The 22127-nt window shown below is 41.2% G+C and overlaps 1 protein-coding gene across 4 annotated transcripts in view; it reads left to right on the top strand.

The window, feature by feature from the left end:
• ATP6V1C1 (ATPase H+ transporting V1 subunit C1) overlaps positions 1-22127 on the top strand; it is a 59879-nt gene that overhangs the window by 34918 nt on the left and 2834 nt on the right. For 3 of the 4 annotated variants that reach the window (XM_072774115.1, XM_072774114.1, XM_072774113.1), the window contains 6 exons: positions 1734-1826; positions 1915-2008; positions 3603-3700; positions 4636-4762; positions 6422-6513; positions 8587-8667. In XM_072774115.1, coding sequence (XP_072630216.1) covers positions 1734-1826; positions 1915-2008; positions 3603-3700; positions 4636-4762; positions 6422-6513; positions 8587-8656 — 574 coding nt within the window. In that variant the 3' untranslated portion in view covers positions 8657-8667. The remainder of the gene's footprint in view (positions 1-1733; positions 1827-1914; positions 2009-3602; positions 3701-4635; positions 4763-6421; positions 6514-8586; positions 8668-22127) is intronic. The other variant, XM_072774116.1, reaches the window with a different exon arrangement.

Consider the following 22127-nt stretch of genomic DNA (forward strand, 5'->3'; position numbering starts at 1 on the left):
TTGGATTTGATAGGCACCAGGAGCAAGAACTAAGAGTAATAGTTTTGAGAGAGCACCTTTTATTTACTTATTCATTTTTTAAGTTTTAAGCTTTTAAAAGATTTTATCATTTATTTTTTTAAGATTTAAGATTTTATTCTTAAGTAATCTCTACACCCAGTGTGTGACTTGAACTCTTAACCCTGAGATCAAGAGTTGTGTACTCTACTGACTGAGCCAACCAGAGAGGGCACCGTTTTTTTTTTTTTTTTTTTTTTTTGTTGTTGTTGTTGTTGTTGTTTAAGAGAGGGAGAGGGCTGTAGGAAAAAAAGAGGAAGAGAGAAAAGGGACAAAGAAAATCTTAAGCAGGCTCCATGCCTGGCACAGAACCCGACATGGGGCTCAATCTCAGTGACCCTGAGATCATGACCTGAGCCAAAATCAGGAGTTGGTTACTTCACTGACTGAGCCACCCAGGCGCCCCAAGAGGGCACCTTTGAAAAGGAAGTTTAGAGGTTTTAAATTCAGAGTAGCTGAGTGATGACAGTGGTCAGTTCTCCTAGAGGTGTCTGCTGGTCCTGCTGCTGGAGAAGGTAGATTGAGAGCCAGGGTGGCTTCAGTTCTTAACAGCTATTCTGCCATTAAGTATTTTAGTTACCTCCTGAATTTACCTGAATTAACTGCTAACCAGGCAGTTCTTAGACTTCTTGGAAAAACTAAACTTGCTTTTCTTTTCTCCCCCATATTTAGTAAAGTATCTTTGAATTCCACAAGCACTCCCTCAGGTTTGTAAAACATTTTTTTCTGATTTCAGAAGTACCACATTGTAAATAAAAACTATAAAGAAACAAACAAACAGAAAACAACAACCTGATACTTGGAAGATAGAAGGGAAAAGAGACTCCCCTCCCCCCCATTAAGTGATATTTCTGTCCCAACATCATCATTGTTGAACAATTCAGTGTATAGCTTTGTAGACCTCCCACATGGGATTCTCTACATAAGTAGCTGTAGGTAGCTTTTGAAGGCCAAGTGAGAAGTATAGTATACATAAACTGTACAGTTTGTCTTTCCAAACAGCTTTTCCCCAGGGTATTACAAATTTATACCACAGTTAAAATCTCCCTACAGTTGTGTTTGGAAAGGACTTTCCAGTGATGTCCAATGAGACTCATAACTAGATAGAAGTTCTAACGTCACTGGGATCTTCTAGAGCCTAGGAGGAACCCCTGAGATGCATGAAAGTGTGTTTTGTCAGAGGTTATTTAGACTATTGCATTTGTTTGGTTTTGAGTTAGGATGTGGTGGGAGAAAAGGAAAGATCTGAGGTAGGAGGTACTGGCAGCTCAGAGAGGGTGAACCAGACCTCAGGGGGCTGGGCTGGAGACAGGTAGAGAGAATTTGGTTTCTGGAGGAGAAGGAGGAAGCAGGAAGAGTCTGGAATAAACTAGTTACTGGTTTTGCCTCAGCTAGCCTGGCACTGATAGATTGAAAAACATGGTTCTTAGAGTTTGAACATTTTACTTGAATTAATGTTGGATTTTGTTGGATTAGAAAGTGGTAAATGTCATAGGGCTGTTAAGACATCATAAATAAAAACAGTGTCTGAGGCAGTACAGGTGGTTAGCATTGAGGTGGTTTGGGAAGGGCTACCATATCTTCCTGTTCCTCCTCCTGTTTCATGAATTCTGCCCTCAGTGTGAAAGAGAGCAGTAAACAGAAAGCTTTAAGTGGACCTTTCTTTCTCTCCACAGTGTTCTCTCAGAGGACCAAGACAGTTACCTTTGTAATGTCACCTTGTTTAGGAAGGCGGTTGATGACTTCAGACACAAAGCCAGGGAAAACAAGTAAGATGATTATTTTTTTGTTTTTTTAATTTGTTAGATCACCTGTAGACACAGCACAGATAATTTGTATTTCCCTCCCCAAATTTAGATTCATCGTTCGTGACTTCCAGTATAATGAAGAGGAGATGAAAGCAGATAAAGAAGAAATGAACAGGCTTTCTACTGACAAGAAAAAGCAGTTTGTATGTGTTCTTAATATTTAGTATTATCAGTGTTGAGCAGAAGAAAAAGCAGTATTGCTATTTCCTTTTTATTTAAAAGAGAAGAAAACTGATTTTACTTTTAAGACATTTGATTTTAGTTATTTTTTCTATTAAAATGAATTTTTTCTAAGCAAAACTTAGATCTGTGAATAGTTATCTTGAAGTCCATACCTTAAAATTAATTACTCTAAGTCCATATAAGGAATTAATTTTAAATGCAGTGTTAATGCCTCTATAGTGAGGAATTATTTTAATTAAATAGTACTTCTTTTCAGTAAGAATTTTCATTTTCTTGAGGCAAATTTTTTTAATGCTGCAATCATACTGAACCAATTTCTGTTTAAACCACTGGAGAGTTACTATGTTTTAGGCAAAATGGGGGAAGGGCATGGAATTGTGACAAGGGAAGATGGTGTCAATTTCCTTGTTATTTTTAAGTGCTGGATTATTGTGAAGACTAGAAACTTGCATGGAAGGGGAAACCCGAATGAGTTGAATATTTATTTCTCTTATGATGCAAGAGAACCAAATTGTCAGTACTTTATAAACCATATCCTCTCAGTTGGGAGAAAACTAACCCTGACCAATAAAACCAACTTGTTAAAAGGTCCAGAGCCTTTTTAAAGAATAGATACTTTATTTTTTATTTTTATTTTTTTTAGATTTTATTTATTTGAGAGAGAGAGGCAGAGACACAGGCAGAGGGAGAAACAGGCTTCATGCAGGGAGCCCGATGCAGGACTCGATCCCAGGTCTCCAGGATCAGGCCCTGGGCTGAAGGCGGCGCTAAACCGCTGAGCCACCGGGGCTGCCCAGAACAGATACTTTAACCAGAGATTTTCACTTTGTCTTAATTGGTTGGTACATCACATGAGCCTAATGATGTTATCTAAATAACTTAGCTGAACTGATCATGTACGTCTTTTATGTATTGAGAGGCAGTATTAATTTTTTTGAAATCTGTTTTTTTAAAGGAGTATTTTTATTTAGTACTGTAAATAATACTGAATATTTTAAGTTCAAAGAGAAGTTATTTTATGTAGTAGAATCATTAAGAGTTTAGAATATGAAGAGGATTAAGGGATCTAGATCAACATCTCTGATTTTATAGATGAAAAAATTAAGACCTAGGGATATGTATTGAATGACTTACTACGTAACTGTTTATCCTGTTCCCAAGAAGTTGTTTGTACATTGAATTCTGTTTTAAATGTCTGAAATGTATTGTGTAACTTCAGGTTTTTATAATTTGGTTTTCAAACCTAGAGCACATCTATATTTTGTATTAGTTTATATATATATTAAAATGTATAACTTTGTTGTGTAGTGAAGAGGTTCCATGAATTTTCACGTCTACTGAGGTTATAGAGTAGTTGCTGACCTTTTTAATCTTATTTAAGATCAAGTGTCCAAGATAATGAGAATAATGAAACATTTTTAAAGTGAATTATTATGTGATTTAATTCTGTATATTCTTATTGAATGGTTGCTCCTTTAAAAATATTTAGTTTATCTCTAATTGCCATTTTCAAGATCAGATTTGTGGTGATGTTTTCTTTTTTCCTTTTTATAGGGACCACTTGTACGGTGGCTGAAAGTAAATTTCAGTGAGGCATTTATTGCATGGATTCATGTGAAAGCGTTGAGGGTTTTTGTTGAGTCTGTTTTAAGGTAAAGAAAGTTACTTGAAAAACTTGGAACTGAAGAGTTTATAGATCTTTTTGCATTAGACCTCTTTGTTACAGCACACAGTCCAGTAATGGGAAGTTGATGTGGAAAAACCAAAGGGACACCATGAGGCAGAGATTGTATCAGACATTTATATTAGTCTTGTTCTTTTTTTTTTTTTTAAGATTTTTTTAAAAAATTTATTCATGAGAGACAGAGAGAGGCAGAGACACAGGCAGAGGGAAAAGCAGGCTCCATGCAGGGAGCCTGATTCGGGACTCAATCCCAGGTCCCCAGGATTAGGCCCTGGGCTGAAGGTGGCACTAAACCGCTGAGCCACCTGGGCTGCCCACTAGTGCTTATTTAAAAGAAGATCTTTTACATACTTTATGTGTAGTTTGGTACACACTATACTGATGATTTATTTGACATCATTGTTTTGTATTGACCTGAAATATTTTACTATTCTGAGATACTTAAAAATCTCAATCATCTTGTGATCCTCTTTACATTTTGCTCATATTAGAAGTAGTTCAAAATCCTTACCTGCAGCCATGCTATTTATACATTTCATGGACTTTTCAAGGTATGAGTAATTATGTTGCTCCTTATTGTGAAGGTGTCTCCTCTAAGTGTATATATTATTGCTGTTTCCTGAGGGCATTCATATATTATCTTAAAAATTGAAGAAAAATTAAAAGTAATTCCTAGTAGACAATGGGCTCTCATTTAAGGAAACATTTCTAGTGGAGTGAGGACCAGAGAAGATTTGAGTTTCTTTGTATAGTAGTTGAACTTGTAAAGGTGGTCATTGAAATGAGATGCCGTGTCTCTGTTAACTGTGATTAAAGAAGACTATGAGAATATTTGCTTTGAAAAGAAAATCTCTTTATATGTTTATATTTGTGTTATATACTATATGTTTGCTTCCTTATAAGGTATGGTTTGCCAGTGAACTTCCAAGCAATGCTACTTCAGCCCAATAAGAAAACAATGAAGAAACTAAGAGAAGTATTATATGAATTGTATAAACACCTAGACAGCAGTGCGGCAGCTATTATTGATGTAAGTTCTTACTAGGCACCTTTGTAAAGTAGGAACTGGAATGAATTTCAGAAAAAAATTATTGGAAGGAGAGAATGGAAAGGGGATAGTAAATATTGTATTTTTAATCTTTTTTTTAAAATTACTTTGAGGTTCTCAATTTGTTAGATAAGCATAGCAAGTAATTTACATTGTTTACCCTGTTTTATACTAGTTAAGAGCGGTGCTTTGCTTCTAAGCCAGTCATTGTCTTGCTATAGATCAGATATTTATAGCTGCAGAAATAAAGAAGCAACCAGTGATACTACTTGTTTACCAAATTGCAGAGAAGAAAATAAGTAGTTAATTTGATTGTATTCGGTACAAGTAGTGAAGTCAGTAGAGGAGTGTTTTGAAGGGAACTACCATTTTTCTAAAGTGATGTATTTATATCTTTTTTTTTATATATATATTTTATTTATTCATAGAGACACAGAGAGAGAGAGAGGCAGAGACACAGGCAGAGGGAGAAGCAGGCTCCATGCAGAGAGCCTGACGCGGGACTCGATCCAGGATCTCCAGGATCGTGCCCTGGGCCAAAGGCAGGCGCTAAACCGCTGCGCCACCAGGGCTGCCCTATATCTTTTTTCAAACAAAGAGTATAATCAAAGTGTGTGTTGTTGCTATTGCCATTTAAAATTGTAGTGGGCTTTTAGTTCATATTTTTAATTTCAAATATCTTATTATTTTCCACTTTAGGATGGTAGTATCTTACTTTTGCATTAGTTAGAACCTGTGAAACAGGTTTTTTGATAGAAGAAAATGCAGGAAATTGCTTTCTAGGTTTTCATTAATTGTCAATAAAATACAAGGTTCAACTATTTGATACTCAATTTCCTACCAGTATATTCTTTTTTTTTTTTTTTTAAAGATTTTATTTATTTGAGAGAGAGCATGAGTGGGGGCAGGCTGGGGGAGAAGCAGACTCCCCTGCTGAGCAGGGACCCCAAATGCAGGGCTCTATCCCAAGAGATTGAGATCATGACCTGAGCTGAAGGCAGATGCCCATCTGACTGAGCCATCCAGGTGCCCTTCCTACCAGTATATTCTTTTTTTTTTTTTTTTTTTTAAGATTTTATTTATTTATTCACGAGAGACAGAGAGAGGCAGAGACACAGGCAGAGGGAGAAGCAGGCTCCATGCAGGGAGCCCAATGTGGGACTCGATCCTGGGTCTCCAGGATCACACACCGGGCTGCAGGCGGCACTAAACCGCTGCGCCACCAGGGCTGCCCCCTACCAGTATATTCTTAAAACATGTAAATAATAAGTGATATCATTAAAGTATGCTTAGTTTACTTCTGTTCAATATTTTAATAAGCCATGTGTCTGATAAACTCGATATCTCAAGCCTGAGATTTAAAAAGTAATTTTATGCCTTATGCACAAAACAGGATCATAAGGTCCTGGTTAAACACATTCAGGCTTTGGAGTCAGTGAGTGCTTAAATCTGGCTTCACTACCCACTGTATTAACTCTGGCAAAATAGGAGTAATAATGCCTAACTCAGATTAAATTAGCATAAACACATAAACTTAGCTCAGAGTAGGTTTTCAATAAGAAGGTAGATGGTAATACTTAATTTCTTCTTTTTTTGATTTCTGTAAGTACTCAATTGGATAATTGTCTGATTTTTCTGTAGGCTCCTATGGATATTCCGGGCTTAAACCTGAGTCAACAGGAATACTACCCCTATGTGTACTACAAGATTGATTGCAACTTGCTGGAATTCAAGTAAAAATGAGCTCCTTCCCAGACAATCCTGTCCTTGTGTTGGTGTATTCTAACAGATATAGGTTGTAGTATGACAGTACTTTTAACTCTCTATTGTCCTTTGCTTGCTTCTGCCCCCCTTTCCTAGGTGAGTTCTTCCATAGTGGTCCATCTCTCAATATTTTCTTCTTAAAGGAAAATAGGTATCTTACTTCTTTTTATTGATCAGGTCTGTAAATGTGTACTAAAAAAAAAATCAGAGTTTATTTATAAACAGAATAGTTTATTTAAAGAGAAGGTCTTTCTTTATTGATATTCTGGTATGCATTAATTCCATTTGTTACTGTTGTGCACAAAAGCCTTGTTTACAAGGGAATGGTAAATGTTTATACCATTTTGTTCACTGTATTTAGCAGACATAACTGTCTAATAGTTACTGAATCATGATGTAAAGAAATGTGATAATATTCAGGTATGTGCTTTCTGAATGTTTCAAATTACAATCTGTGAGCACTGTTGACACCCACAGGAGATAATAAAATTACCTGTGCAAAGGTGTATTGTGGTGTGTATAACTTCTCAAGATTATAGTTCAGTTTGAGAGTTTAATAAATGAGAGCATAGCTGACTTGCTATGCCGCTTCCCGGATTTTGTTCTGTATCAAGGGTTGACCACTTGACCACTGTATCAAGGGTCTGACTCACATATGATTTAAGTGTGCCAATTTTGGGTCACAGTACAAATGTAAAGATTATTTTTCAATATATGATGGACATTTACATTTGGACACTAGATTTTGAGTTCCCTCAAATAATTAGGAAGTAGGGCCAACTTGGAATAAAGTGTAGCAAAACTGTGTAGCTTCAGTCATTTGTTCTGTGTCTTTTTTACATACTTCCTTTCTAAGATTTATTAATTATAAAAGCCTTCGTTTTGACCTATATATCATTTATGACATCATCTGAAAAGAGGCATTCTTTGTTTTAAAAATCTCTGAAATGGATGACTTAGTTTAGCATCCTGAAGGAGCTTCTAAAAGAGGTTTTTGTGGCAGTGCTACCTTTCCTTTGCCCTCCCAGGCTTGCAGATGGAAGAAGGAAGTTTCTGTTTTAAGGGCATTTTTTTTTAAAGATTTATTTATTTATTTATTTGTTTGTTTGTTTGTTTGTTTGTTTATTTATTTATTTATTTATTTATGATAGACATAGAGAGCGAGTCAGAGACACAGGAGGAGGGAGAAGCAGGCTCCATGCCGGGAGCCCAACCCAGGACTCGATCTTGGGACTCCAGGATCGCGCCTTGGGCCAAAGGCAGGCGCTAAACCGCTAAGCCACCCAGGGATCCCCTTTAAGGGCATTTCTAAACTATGCCTATTTCTTCTAGAAATTAGCCTCCTAAATAAATCCTTTTTACTTCAAACATTTATGTTGTTGTTGTTTTTTTTTTTTCAAAAGAGGTTAACTTCAAACGTACTCAGAATTCTAGAAAGTAAAAAATGAGAGATGACCCTTCCTGCCTCCCAGATTTCTTCTCAAGGGCATGTATTCTTGTAGACCCTTTTCTATATTTCCACAGCATATATATTATACACATGCAAACGTAGTTTATTTTAAAATAAATGTAGGATCAAACTGCATATATCCTGTTACTTTTTTGTTTATTAGTAATGTCCAAAATCTCTGGATGTCAGTCTATCTAGAGTTACATCATTTTTTTCCACTGGCTGCATGGTTTTCCATCATATATTTCTGCTACAATATAGCTGACTTGTTGGATATTCAGGTTATTTTTTGTTTCAGTCATAACACACACTGCTGCAGTAAACCTCCTTCTACGGGTATCTTTTTTTTTTTTTTTTTCCTACGGGTATCTTTACTTGTATTAGTATTTCTGTAAGAGAGATCCTGGACGTGGGGTTTGTAGGACATAGGGTATAATTAAAGTTTTGATATATGCTCCCAAGTTCCCTGTCAAAGTTCTAAATTTAAGACATGTTAAGAATGCAGATTTTATTTTCAATTTTCCTTTGGATAAGAGGAAGCTGAAAATGTTTGGTTTTGGTGTCAGAAAATTCTGGTTCTCTTTGTTTGCAGGTGTTTTTTGAGTCTTGGTATCTGTACAATGGACATAATCTGTGATGGAGGATGTGTTTTGACAACTTAAGTAAAGGATTGGTAAGCCCACATGATGACTTTAACATTTTACCTGGATTGTAATATTGTTCTGACATGGGTAGGTAGGGATTGTTTCAAGTTTAAAGTCATAATGTGTGTTTGGAATTCAGGACTTTCACTATAATTTCTCTGAGAGACACAGGGTGCCTGGGTTGTAGCTGTGGAGCCCAAGCCTAGTTCTGCTACTGATTAGTCCTGTGGTCTCCATGCCCAGTCCCTCCTTCCTAGAATGGGGATAACTAGACTGTTATTCTGTGAAAGCGATCCCACCTGCGCGTGTAGTGCTTTGAAATGGTGCCCGGTACATGATGCACATGTACCCAGAATCCTAGACCAGTGCCTCTAGCTTCTTTTCACCTGTGTTTGATCTGGGAATTTAAAGGTCCATGACATTGTGGAGTCTGAAGGTTAGAAGGAAGTAATTGCATGTGTGTGGTGGGGGTAGGCAGAGTTTGTGTATGTCGTATGATGTTAAAGCAATTTGTCTCTGAGCTTCGGTCCGTGTTGGGCTTTTTATATTGTCCATGGTAGCTACCATTCCTGGGAAAGCATTCTTCCTATTCTCTGCATCTTGCCTTGTTTCAAGGCTTCAGAATCTATTGGTTCTCCTCTAGGGTAGAGCTCAGATAACAGATTCACTCGACATTTATTGAGTGTTAGAGGCCATCCTGCCAGCGCTATCAGTACCGGTTGCCTTGCCCCTTCCCCGTGTTGTTTGTGCCGGGAGGACTGGTGGTCCCATGCTACTTGTGGAGGCTTGGGGCAAAGGACTTTAGTGCTTTCTTTGCTAGATCTCACAGATTTTGAGTTAGAGTCCGAATTCAAACCTAAGATTTTTTTTATATATTTATTTATTCATGACGGACACAGAGAAAGGCAGAGACATAGGCAGAGGGAGAAGCAGGCTCCCTGCAGGGACCTGAGATCATGACGTGAGCCAAAGGCAGACACTCAACCACTGAGCCACCCAGGTGCCCTCTTTTTTTTTTTTTTAATTTTATTTACTCATTGGAAAGAGAGGCAGAGAATGAGCAGGGAGTGGGGCAGAGGGAGAGGAGAAGCAGGCTCTTGCTGAGCAGGGAGCCTGATGTGGGGCTCAGTCCCAGGACCCTGGGATCATGACCTGAGCCAAAGGCAGCCGCTTAACTGACTGAGCCACCTAAGCGCCCCCAAACCTAAGATTTCTGACTTTGGGGCCCTTTTGTCCATATCATGCCTCCTGCCCTCTACAGGGTCCTATTATATGAATGAGCCAAACACATTCCTTCAACTTAGTCCAAGAAAGACCATGACATAGGAAAAGAAAAAGCATTAGATGTGGTTGATGAAATATTAAATTGTGCTAGTATTTGGCAGGAACTTTGGAGCCCAGATTTTTTTTTTGGCGATGGGTAATGAGGCGTCTAGTGGTTGCATGCTAACTTCAGTAGCCCAGGTTATTCAACCTGGAAGGTTTTCCTTCCTGCTAAAGTTGGTCTTAGGCAGACACTATGTGGTCTGAGTGGAGCAGATTCCCACGTAGCATTTTGAATGAGCACATACCAAGTAATACCTTTCAACTAGTACTTTGTGCATCACAAATACAAAACAAACATTAATTTTTCTTTGCTGTCACTTCATATTTAATTAGTTGGAAATAGAAGAAATTGATCTAGATATGAAGTTACTCTCCTTTATTCTCAGCTGCCTTTTTTTTTTTTTTTCCTTAAATCAGAATAACAGGGTGCCTGGGTGGTGTGGTCCGTCGAGTCTCCGACTCTTGGTTTAACTCAGAGTCATGATCTTAGGGTCGTGAGATCGAGCCCCGTGTCAGGCTCCATGCTCTGTGCATAGTCAGCTTAAGACATTTCTCTTCCTTTCCCTCTGCCCCTTCCCCCCACCCCCACCTCCTCTCTTTCTCTCTGAAATAATCTTTTTAAAGTAACAAATACACTAAGAATCATATGTACAAGTATTATAGAATAGCTTATAATGAAAACCTTGCTACTTTTTTTTTTTTTTAAGATTTTTATTTATTTGAGAAAGAGGGCACATACCTGAGAATGAGCTCTGGGGAGGAGGGGCAGAGGCAGAGGGAGAGGCAGACTCCCCACTGGGCAGGGAGCCCAACGTGGGGCTCTGATCCCAGGACCCCAGGATCATGACCTGAGCTGAAGACAGATATTTAAGCAACTGAACAGCCAGGCACCCCTAAAACCTTGCTATTCTATAGGGAAAAAGGTGGGATTTTTTTTCCTTCTGGTTATATCAGCAAAAGATGGTTTATCCTAGAAGGTCTGTAATAGTATTATGTTCTAAAGGAAGTGCATTGACAACTTTCCTAATTCAGTTGTCTGTAAATTGAAGTTTACCATTTCGGTAATGTAAACTTATTTAGGGTCTTTATTTTTCTAGCCTGGATAAATTTAGATTAATATATGAATGTAATTCTGGCTTTTTTTTTTTTTTAAGAAATATTACCCACCAGAACTATTTTACTTATCAGCAGATTCACTCTTAGAATAGTTTTTTATCTGAACCCCATCACTTGTGGGAGAAAAAGGGAATGAGGTTAAACCATGGAAGTGATCATCAGTAGGGAATAGCTCCTGGGATGGTTTAGCTGGAGAAGAAGGTGAAACAGGTCAACATCTTTCATACCAAGAATGGTCAAGATAATGCAAGAAGAAAAAAGTTTAAAACGAAGCAGAAGTGTATGAGCAAACACAAATGATATTTTCTGACAGTTGCTTAATATTGGAATTGATTAGATCCACAGCAGTTCTTTCTTGGGGAATTTAATAAGAATGCAGATTCATTGCCAAACTCCACAGGGATGTTTGTAAGTCTTGTGTAGGTCCAAGAAATAGTCTACATTTTTAACAAACACCCAGGAGACTCAGATGCTGGTGATCAGCCAGCTAAATGAGACTACCCTTGAAAGAGTCTTCCTCTGAATCCCCAGATACAGTCATTGACTTAGGTTTGGAAGCATCTTGGGGTCTAGTGCAAATAGTGATTTTTCTATCTTTCATACAGACTACGTTCAGTAGGATCATTAGGAATAAATCAGCTTTTCCTACTCTGCCACCTAAGGTAGCATTCCAACATTATTAACAGAACTGGAAAGTTCTGCTTTTGCAGAAACTGATCATTGTAGGTATCCTCTACCCTCGAAAGGCCATAGAATATCAAATTGGAATTTGCAGGAACTGTCTAAAGTGACCAAAGTCACATGTATCTTTTATTTGAAAACCCAATTTGGGTGTGATTTATCCAGCTTATAAAAGTTTAAAAGAACAACCAGAACAGCCTTTCAAAGAATGGTTTGCACGAAGAAACAAAGCCAAAGGATATTAAGACAAAAGTGAAAAAAGTTGGATGCAACAAAGAATATTGTTGATGTTAGACCAAACAAGGAAAAATCGTATATATTTGAACTTGAAAATTTTCTTTTAACCAGAGGATGAATAGAAACTATCCAGAATATCCAATCCAAAGAGCAATTTTGATGTATTTTGTGGCTTCCTAGGTATGTGGATGACTTCTTTGGATAGTTCTGTGACAAATTATTCGTAATTACTTTTTTCAATAACACAACTTGCCATATTTTATATTTTACTGTCGAGGTACTTTCCTGGGCTGATTCTCAGAGTAGTTACAGGTCAGAACAGGTTTGTTAGAAGCATTAAGTCACTGGTTTCTTTAAAAAAGAATTAAGACTATACAGGTACTACACTTCACCACAAGAGGGCGCTCTGGTGCCATTTAGAAGCAAACCTGTCGTTTAACCTCCAGTCTCCCTCATGGTTGGTTATGAAACATACAATCCTCTTAGAGAAACCCACAAACACTGGGTAGTGTTCTGATTTGGGATATTTTGTTACATAATAACATTAATGTTGTTAATACAAAGTTCTCAGAAAACTTTAGACAACTTCTGTTAATTTTGTGACTTAAACCAGCCTGTGCGTGTCTTTGTGTATAGACAGTGTTTAGAACCCAAACACTGGTGGCCAGCCAGTTTTCCCCAAAGACAAAATGAAAAAAAGTAAGGATGTACTGATATGTCTGTCTGTGTGTATATCTGTTCTCTTATTCAGCAAATAGTTTTTGAGCTCATACTGTCAATCGGGCATTGTTTTAGGTCCTGGGAGTGTGATGCTGAGCAGTGAAAAAGCCCAGTGCCTAGCACCCCAAAATGAGAAAAAGTACTATAATTACTGATCTGTGGAATCAATGGCCTGGAAACATCCTTGAGGATATCTGTCCAGGAAAGTCAAACTTGAATGTCAGTCAGTGAAGAATGGAACACTCCCCCACCCCTGCTATACGACCATGATCATACAGTTGGCCTGGTTTAGCACTGTCCTAAACAACTTTCCATGATGATGGACATTCTGTATCTGTGCTACGCACTGTGGTAGCCTATGCCATATGGGGCCATAGTCCACTTGAAATGTGGCTGGTATGATTGAGGAAGTACACATTTAATCTTATTTAACTTTAATTAATGTAAATACCTAACTGTGGCCAGTGGTTACTGCATTGGACAGCACAGGCCTAGTTGGTCATGCTTGAGTTGGGAGCTATTTTGCCTTTGAATTTCCAAAATGCCCCACGTCCTTTGGCTTTTTTTGTTCCTATAACTGGAAGAGCCAGCCTAGCCTAGCTTTTGTTCACTTGATTGCCAGGTTTAATTTCCCTACCAGCCTGAGAAACAAGGAAAAGATTGCTTTCTGAGTCATTGTTGTGCCTCAGGTTGCTACAGACAGCTTTCACTTCGATCACAAAAGACTACATATACTTTGTAGTATACGTGCATGAGGGTAAACTTGCAATATTGAAAGATCAAAAGCTACTTCTGATGGGAAATATTGAATCAGCAGAATTGGAAACACAGCTGTGTGGTTCTGATGGGGATATAATTTCTTCTGCCAATCAGTGCTCACTTAGCACTCATTGTGTGCAGGGCATTCGCTATGCCAGGCTTTGCAGGGAGGCATCAAGGAGATGTTCAGCACATGTTCTTGACATTTTTTGGTCTCCATTGACTCTTAGGAATTCGAGAAGTTCATAATATAGTGAAGCAGTCCAGGTCTCTAGCAAGAAGAGTGACAATTTACAGGGAACCCTTGGAAAGAGGAGAACTGTATATGAAAGGGTGGCACCTGTCTATGGGTTGTTTTCATCAGTGGTATGTGGGCATGGATTTTGCCTCATTCTTGAGCCCAGTGGCACTACCCTGCAGGACAACTGGCCAAGGGAGGAAGGAGTGCACTCAGAAAGCAAGCTCCTGGGGCAGCCCGGGTGGCTCAGCGGGTTTAGCACCGCCTTCAGCCCAGGGGTGATTCTGTCTGGAGACCCAGGATCGAATCCCACGTTGGGCTCCCTCCATGGAGCCTGCTTCTCCCTCTGCCTGTGTCTCTGCCTCTCTCTCTGTGTGTCTCATGAATAAATAAAATCTTAAAAAGAAAACATTTTTTAAAAAAATTTAAAAAAAAGAACGATAGCTCCTCCCTCAAGCCTCATGCTCCCACCTCTGCTGTTTGCTCATTGTCTCTCCCCCACTTTGTGGCCAGGCACTCAAGTATCCTGGAGGTTCTTTCCGCTCTCTCCTTCCAAGCTCTTCCTCTCCCCAGTTTGTCTTAAGAGCCTCCTAACTGGCCCTCTTGTCCCCTCTCTGCTCACCTTCCTATCACCCTAGCACTGCTGCCAGGGGACTGTCGGGTCACTGCTCACAAATCCTGAAGAGCTCATCTACCCATAGAATAAAAGTCCCTTGCTTCAAATTTGGATTGTTTCCTTTTTAATTTAGCTTCTGTATGTGTTTTCTGAAAGCAGGATATTGCTTAATGTTTGTTTTTAATTTTGTCTGCAGTTCCTTGATGGGGGAATTTAGACCATGGGTATTTGTCATGAATGTTCTATTGGTCTGCCTTTCTCTTCTGGCCTCTCAGAGCTGGCCATGTCTACTAGGTCTGAATTCTATTGTGATCTTGGGTGGCTTGCCCCTTTGGATCAGACTCCATTTCTTCATTTGTAGAAGAGATGAGAACACTGTAGGATTATTGTGAAGATTAAACCTCATGGGATGTTCAGATTTTTTTGACAAGGTACATACATAGAAGAGGGGACTCAACATGCTAAAGGCCATTTCTGTTAGTAATTTTTATACTACTTGATTTTTTTTTTTTTTTTTTTTTGCTTCTTGGCTTCTCTAGCTTATGTGAATTGAAATTAGTTTCCCTTAGAAGACAAATTACTCATTAAAAACCCACCAGGATCATATGATGGACAATTCCAACATGTGTGTATGTCTCCCCAAAAGATTTGAAAACATAGATTGACATAAAAAGTTGTATGTAAAAGTTTATAGCAGGATTATCATAACTAAAAAGTGGAAACCCAAGTGGCCATCAACGTATGATAAATGAATAAACAAACTGTGGTATGTCCACACCAGGGAATATTACTCAGCCATAAAAAGGAACTAAGTCCTGTTCCTTGGCACAACATGGCTGAACCTTGAGGATGTTGTGCTGAGTGAAAGAAGCCAGGCACAGAAGGTCACATATTGTCTGATTCCCATTATATGAGATGTTAGGAGTAGACAAATCCAAAGACACAGAAAAGAGATGAGTGGTTGGTGAGGAGACCAGGGAGAGGGAAGGGATTGGAAGTGGCTGCTAATGGATACAGGGTTTCTTTTGGGGTTGATAAACAGGTTCTGGGATTAGATAGTGATAACTGGACAACCCTGTGAATATACCAGAAACCAGTGACTTGTATGATTGAGGATAAATTATGATCCATGTGTTATTTCTCAATTTAAAAACCTACCAAGAATGATCTCAAATTTTCTACAAACTCTCTCAATTCTTGGCTCATACGTTTATGTCTACATACTTTTAAAAATTGATTTGAATTCCCTGAGTGAAAGAGTTTCACATGTTAGGGTTTTACTCCTTTCTGTGGTCTTGCTTTCATTCTGGTTTTATGGACTTCTTTTCTGTCAGTCTCTATTTATCTTTTGTGTTTTCCTTTGTCCCACGCATCATCCTGGTGAGACTTGGCAACAGTAGCTGCCAAACCCCTCCTCTTTCCAGGATGGGTGCACATCTGTTTCAGGGAACTCTGATGTCACTGGTTGCCAGGTCAGCACTCAGCCCCATTCCCCGCAGTCTCTGAGGACAAGATCCATTCTCTGAGACTTTACTGGCCTGATGGTTTAGCATACATGTCCCTGATGACGTGTCTAGGCAAAAGAATCCTTAGTTCATCCTTTCCTTCAACAACCAGTCACTGACTGAGGACATATGTTATGAGTTCTGTGAGGGCAGAGTCCTTCACTCAGCAAATAACTAATTTGTTGCTCAATACCCAGTGCTGGCAGGAGCATATCAGTGAGGAGAGGGCCTCTGTCCACGTAGAGCTCACCTGCTAGTGGTTGATGGCAGTGGACACAATGAGATAAGACCCTTCACTTCTGAATGTGAGGTGATAGTGACCTGGGCTGGGAAGGGGTAAGGAGGGCTAGTGTAGATAAGGTGGTGAGCTGTACCCTGGAAGATGCCAGCCAGAACCAGGGGGGAGAATATCCCTGGCTGAAGAAACTGCACTTGCAAAGAGCCCAGGAGGGAACTGGCTCAGAGGTTCGAGTGGCAGGTCAGCGTGGTGACAGCTTCGTGAGCAAGGGGGTGTAGAAAGGTTGACACAGGCAAGTGGGGCAGGGCTTACAGAGCGTGATGGGGAACTGTGATTGTGTTTGGATACAAAGGGAACCCACCGTATGGTGTCTAATTTACATTTTTCAAGGATCGTGACAACAGCAGTCTTACTCATGTGTTCACAGTTTCTCACATCGCGTTTGGCACGTTCATAGTGGGCACTGGTTTGTCCAGTGGATGGGCCCATGGAGTGCACACCGTGCCCAGAAGGGTGCCTGACTGCACCCAAAAGCTCTTCACCTTGTGTCACTCTTTTAAGAGTGTTTTGCAAAACATACTTAATGCTCTCCTGCAAATGTCCATGAAGATCCAGGCAGAATTTAACAATTTATAAACTTAGTACTGATTTTTTTTTGCAATTGCCCTAATTTCTTCAAAAATAATGGTCATCGCATGTTTATAAAATGAGTTAGCATTTGAAGTCATATTTGCTACATCACTAGCTAATTCTGCACCTGTACTAGGAACACAATAGTCCTTTGATAAGAGCCAACATGACAGCAGCATTTTTGGGGGATGGAAGGGGCACATTTTTCCATTGTGCCTGAATTTCTTGCTTCCACACTCTTTAGGAAGGAAAGTTGTCTTTTTTTTTTTTTTTTTAAGATTTTATTCATTTATTTTAAAGAACATGAGCAGGGAGAGGGGCCGAGGGAAAGGGAGAGAATCACAAGCAGATTCCATACTGAGCATGGAGCCCAATGCAGGGCTCTAATCTCAGGTTCCTGAGATCATGACCCCAAGTGGAAACTATGAGTCATTTAACCAACTGAGCCAGGTGCCCCCGGAAAGTTGTCTTTTTGCTTCAAAGTGCTCCAGCCTTTTGCTGGGAGACAAGAGGCTATGATCTCCACTCACTAACAATACAGGAAATGAAAATCTATCACGTAAATTGACGCCTCTTCAGTCATTTAAGGCACCCGTTTGGCTCGGCTATGATGGATCCTTCACATTCTTCCAGGGGAACTAACGCAGCTTTGGAGAGACATGAATGCTGGGGTATATGAGTAGGCTGCCTGAGAAGTGTTCGTGTTGGTTCTGGAAGGGGGCCTGTGCTATACGTAATTCTGCTGAGAGGAAGTGTCAAATTTTCCATAGTCCGAGCTTTCCAGAACTTAGTTGGCTGCTTGCTCCTGAGTCAGAATTTCTTTTCTAAAATAAATGATTTGGAACACTCTTATCTTGCCACCCAGACACACAGCTACAGTTCCTCCTGCCTGGGAAAGTTAACTCTCCAGCTGTAATACAGTACACAGTGTTGTCCTTCCAAAAACTCACTAAATTCTACATCAAAATTGTGAAACAGCAATGTTAATTAGACTCCCCTTTGCCCCCGGCCCCCCAACTTTGATGCCATTGGGCTTTTTCCTTGCCTTTGTTTCCTGGTTTTAGCCCCTATTCTTTTTTCTTAATTTTGTTTGGTCAAAATCTTTCTTTTTAACATTTGTGATCCCTTTGGACTGTTCTACCTTAGTAATTCCTCTGCTTATTCTTTCTTTCTTTTTTTTTTTCTCTCTTCATTTCAGAACACCCCTTTCCCACGAACCTGCTCTTTCTCCTGCAAGGATTGCAGTTGAAAAGAAAGTTGAGTTGCCTAGAACTTCATGTCACTGAGCAGCCATTTCACATCCTTTGTTCAGTCAAGGGAATGAATGATAAGATCACGCAGTTAGGCAGTGTATTCATCAGGGCCTCGAGAGAAACAGCACCCATGTGATATATGTGTGATCCTTGAACAATGTGGGGCATAGAGGTGCTGACTCTGCACCCCACACAGTCAGAAATCTGTGTATAACTTTTTCTTAAAGTTTATTTATTTGAGAGAGAGAGTGTAAGCAAGGTGGGGAGGAGCAGAGGGAGGGGGATAAGCAGACTCTGCATTGAGTTCAGGCAGGGCTTGATCCCACAACTCTGAGATCATGACCTGGTCAAAACCAAGAGTTAGGGCCACTTGGGTGCCCCCCCCCCCGAACCGTGTATAACTTTTGACTCTCCAAAAACTTAACTTGCAGTCTACTGTTGACCAGAAGCCTTGCCGATAACATGAACAGTTGATTAACGCATATTTTTTGTGTTAAATGTATTATATACTGTATTCTTTACAATAAAGTAAGCTAGAGAAAGTATTAAGAAAATTATAAGGAAAATACCTATATAATACTGTACTATGAAAAAAAAGTCCGTGTAAGTAGACCTAAGCAGTTCAAATCTGTGTGGTTCAAGGGTCAACTGTATGTGTGTGTGTATAAAAGGGATGTATTATAATGAATTGGCTCACAGGATTATGGAGACTGGAAAGCATAGAATTTCCAGAATCAATGTCCTGATTTGAGTCTGAAGGGCAAAACTGCTGTAGACCCAGGCAGCATGGATGTCCTCGTTCAAAGGCCATCAGGCAGGAGGATTCTCTCTTACTTGGGGCAGGTTGGCCTTTTGTTCCATTCAGGCCTTCAACTTATTGGGTGAGACCCACCCACATTAGGGAGAGCAATCTGCTTTACTCAAGCCCACTGATTGAACCGCTAATCTCATGCATAAGCACCCAGAATAATGTTTGACCAACTACCTGAGCACCCTGTGGCCCTGTTAGATTGACACTAAAGTTAACCATCAGGGCAGCTATTTCTTTGCAGGAACCACACAGTCCTGGGCTGGGAATCGTATGCTGTTTGGTATGTATAGAAGCTGACCTCAGTTCAGAGCTGGGACATCATTTTGTAGTTTTACACCACTCTGCCCTTAAGTTCTGGTCACACACCCTCTTACCATGTTCTGGATGTGCTTTTCACTGGTTGCTGGTCCGCAGCCTCTTGTGCACCATGGGAACCCCAAATTTCCTTATCTTTGAAGACCTCTTCCTAACTCCTGCCCCTTTGCTGTCCATGTGAGATCTGGCATCTACTTTCACGCACGGGAGAAACTGAGACGCGGACAGGTCTGTTACTTTGCCCAAGGTCACACAGCTATTGAATAGGCAAACTGGGATGGCATTTGAAGTGATGGGTCTCATCAGTCCTGGGAGCACCTTGGGTGCCAGGCACCTTGCCCAGCGCCAAATACCCTTCTTTCCCCAACGTCTTCACCTTAATGCTGCTCTGTCCTTTCTACTTCTGGAAGGATGTGCCCCATTCCAAACAGTATTTCTCTGCCCCTCCCATGCAGCACTGCTCAGATCTTACCTGTCCGGTGTCCAAAGGCCTCTGGCACTTTGTTTCTATAATTTCCTTTCCTGTTTATTTTTCCCCTTTATATTTGTGGTATATAAACATAATTCTGCTCTTTCATTCTAAAAACTCTCCCTTGACCCCGTGTCCCTCTTGAGCTACGACTGATCCCTTCCTTCTCTTCCTTTTACTCCCCATTCTTTATTTTTAACTCCAAAAAGTCCTCAGCCTGCTGAGACCCAAACTACTGCCATTCTGTCCATCCACTGAAATTGTTCCTGGCAAAGCCGTGGAAAGCATCTTGTTCAATGTCGTGTAGTGGCTGCTCTGCCTGACTCCAGAGCATCTGTCGCTGCTGACCGCCGCCCCGGAACTCTCGTTCCTTCTCTGTTCTTGCGCGGCTTTCCCCCACCTTCTGTCCAGCCCTTCCAACCACGGTTCTCACACCTGACTGTGCGTGAGCATCACCCCGAGCGCTTGATGCACTCAGGCTGTGGGCCCCACCCCAGGGCTGCCAATTCAGCAGGTCTAGGTGGCCCCAGGGTTCTGCATCTAACCTGATTGCAGATGCTGCTGCTGCTGCTGCTGCTCCAGAGACCACACTTTGACACTGACGTTGCATATTTTCCAGAACGTTCTCTCATTGTGACTTCCCTTAGTGTCATCCTGTCTGTCCCATGGGTTCTGGTGTAATATATTTTCTGAAATTCAGTCTCTCATTTCCACATCTCTGTAATCTGGCAGGTAGATATCCTTTGAGATTGTCTTCAGTACTTTTAGGAAGGGGCACTTTGGCATTTGGGACGTGACAATTCTCTGCTGAGTGGGACAGTCCTGTGCCCTGAAGGATGTTTGGTCCCACCCAGGCACTGGAACAACCAAGACAGCCCCCCCCCCCACCACTATGCACCCCCCACCCAAGTTCCAAATGCCCCCAGGGGTGTGGTGCTATCCCCAGTTGAGAAGCAGTAGGTTCTTCCATCCTGCGCTTCCTGTCAGTACAACAGAGACCTCCCCCTTCTACTCAACCTGCCTCCCTTCTAATTGGTCACCAAATTCCATACATTTATTTCTAAAATAGCTCTTAATTCTGATTCCCCTTCTGTAATTAAAAGCACAGGTTTTAACATCTGGCTCCCTGACAGGAGTTCAAATTAAAATCCTAATTTGGCCATTCAGTTGCTGTGTGACCTCAGGCGAGCTAACCAACTTCTCTGAGTCTGTCTCTCCAATCCATAAAAAGAAGCTAAGAGCTCCTTCATAGGGTTGTTGTGAGGATTAGCACTAAGCACTGTTCCCTGACGCAGATGGGGCCCTCGGCAAACAATGGCTCTCTACGGGCCTGATCATGTCTGCCTTAGACCAGTGCAGGTCCCGGATCCTTGCTGGGTCCTGCTGCCCAAGGAACTTTTAAAAATGTAGCCTGGCCAGGCCACTCTGTGCTTAGGAATCTTCATGGGTTCCCACTGCACATACATTAAATTCCTTAGCGTGGCCTACAAAGCTCTTTGGAAATATGATTCCAACCCAGTTTTCCAGCCTGACTTGTCTGTCAACCAGCTCCCCCCCAACCCCCCACCCCACCAGCCGTGTGCTCTCTCTGCCCCCGAAGGACTCCCCACCCCTCCTCTTCACATCTCTGCGTTTCTGCTTTGCCTGGGAAGCGCGCACTCCTCCTAGGCCAGCTCCGGTGCCCCTGCCTCTTTCTCTGTGAAGTCTTTCCCCCCGTGGCTCCTTTTGCCCTCGGCTCCCACTGTGGGATGTGTGTGCCTCTTGTTTGGCGTCTGTTGTCTTTAGCTGACTCCCAGTTGTTCACTCGCCGAGTGCCATGTGGTGGAAGGAGCACGAGCTCTTTCCCATGACCCACACCTTGGGCTGCATCCTGACTCATCCTCCGCTGCGGAGGCGTGTGACCCTGGCACGCAGCCCCTGTGTTCGTGATAGTACTTGGGTTCTCCTGTCGGCCTCGCTGGGTCAGATGAGATCACATCACTAAGGCACCTGACTCAGTTCTCAGGGGGGAATAGTTTGGCAAAACGCTGCTGGGGGCTCTCCGCTGCCCTTAGACCTTTCCCCCCTGAGAGTCACCTGCCAGGGACATGCCAACTGTATTCGTTTTCTGTTGCTGCCATAACCAGTCATTGTGGACTCAGTAGTTTTGACAACACAAGCTAGGCAGCTTACAGCTCATCAGGTCAAAAGTCGGACAGTCTCACCCAGTGACAGCAGAATGTTGGCGGGGCCGGGAGGCTCTAGGAGATAATCTGTTTCCCTGCTTTCCCTGCTCTGTTGGGGTCGTTGGCAGATTTTACTTCCATGAGGGTTGTAAGACCAAGGTTCCTGTTTCCTTGCCAGCTGTTGGCTGGGGGCCGCCCTGAGCAAACAGCAGTCTGTCTCTGTCCCTGGCGTGGGGCTCCCTAGAGCCTAAAACCAGCCACAGGGCGCCCAATCTTCTCCGTCCACCAAGTCCCTTTTGCCACGGAAGATGATGTATTCACAGGTTCCAGGGACTACAGTGTAGATATTTTGAGAGACCTTATTCTGCTTGCTAGCATCCCTCTAAACCCTCTGAAATATCCCTGTGAAT

Source organism: Canis lupus, chromosome 14 (genome assembly GCF_048164855.1).
Source record: "Canis lupus baileyi chromosome 14, mCanLup2.hap1, whole genome shotgun sequence".
Lineage (NCBI taxonomy): Eukaryota > Metazoa > Chordata > Mammalia > Carnivora > Canidae > Canis > Canis lupus.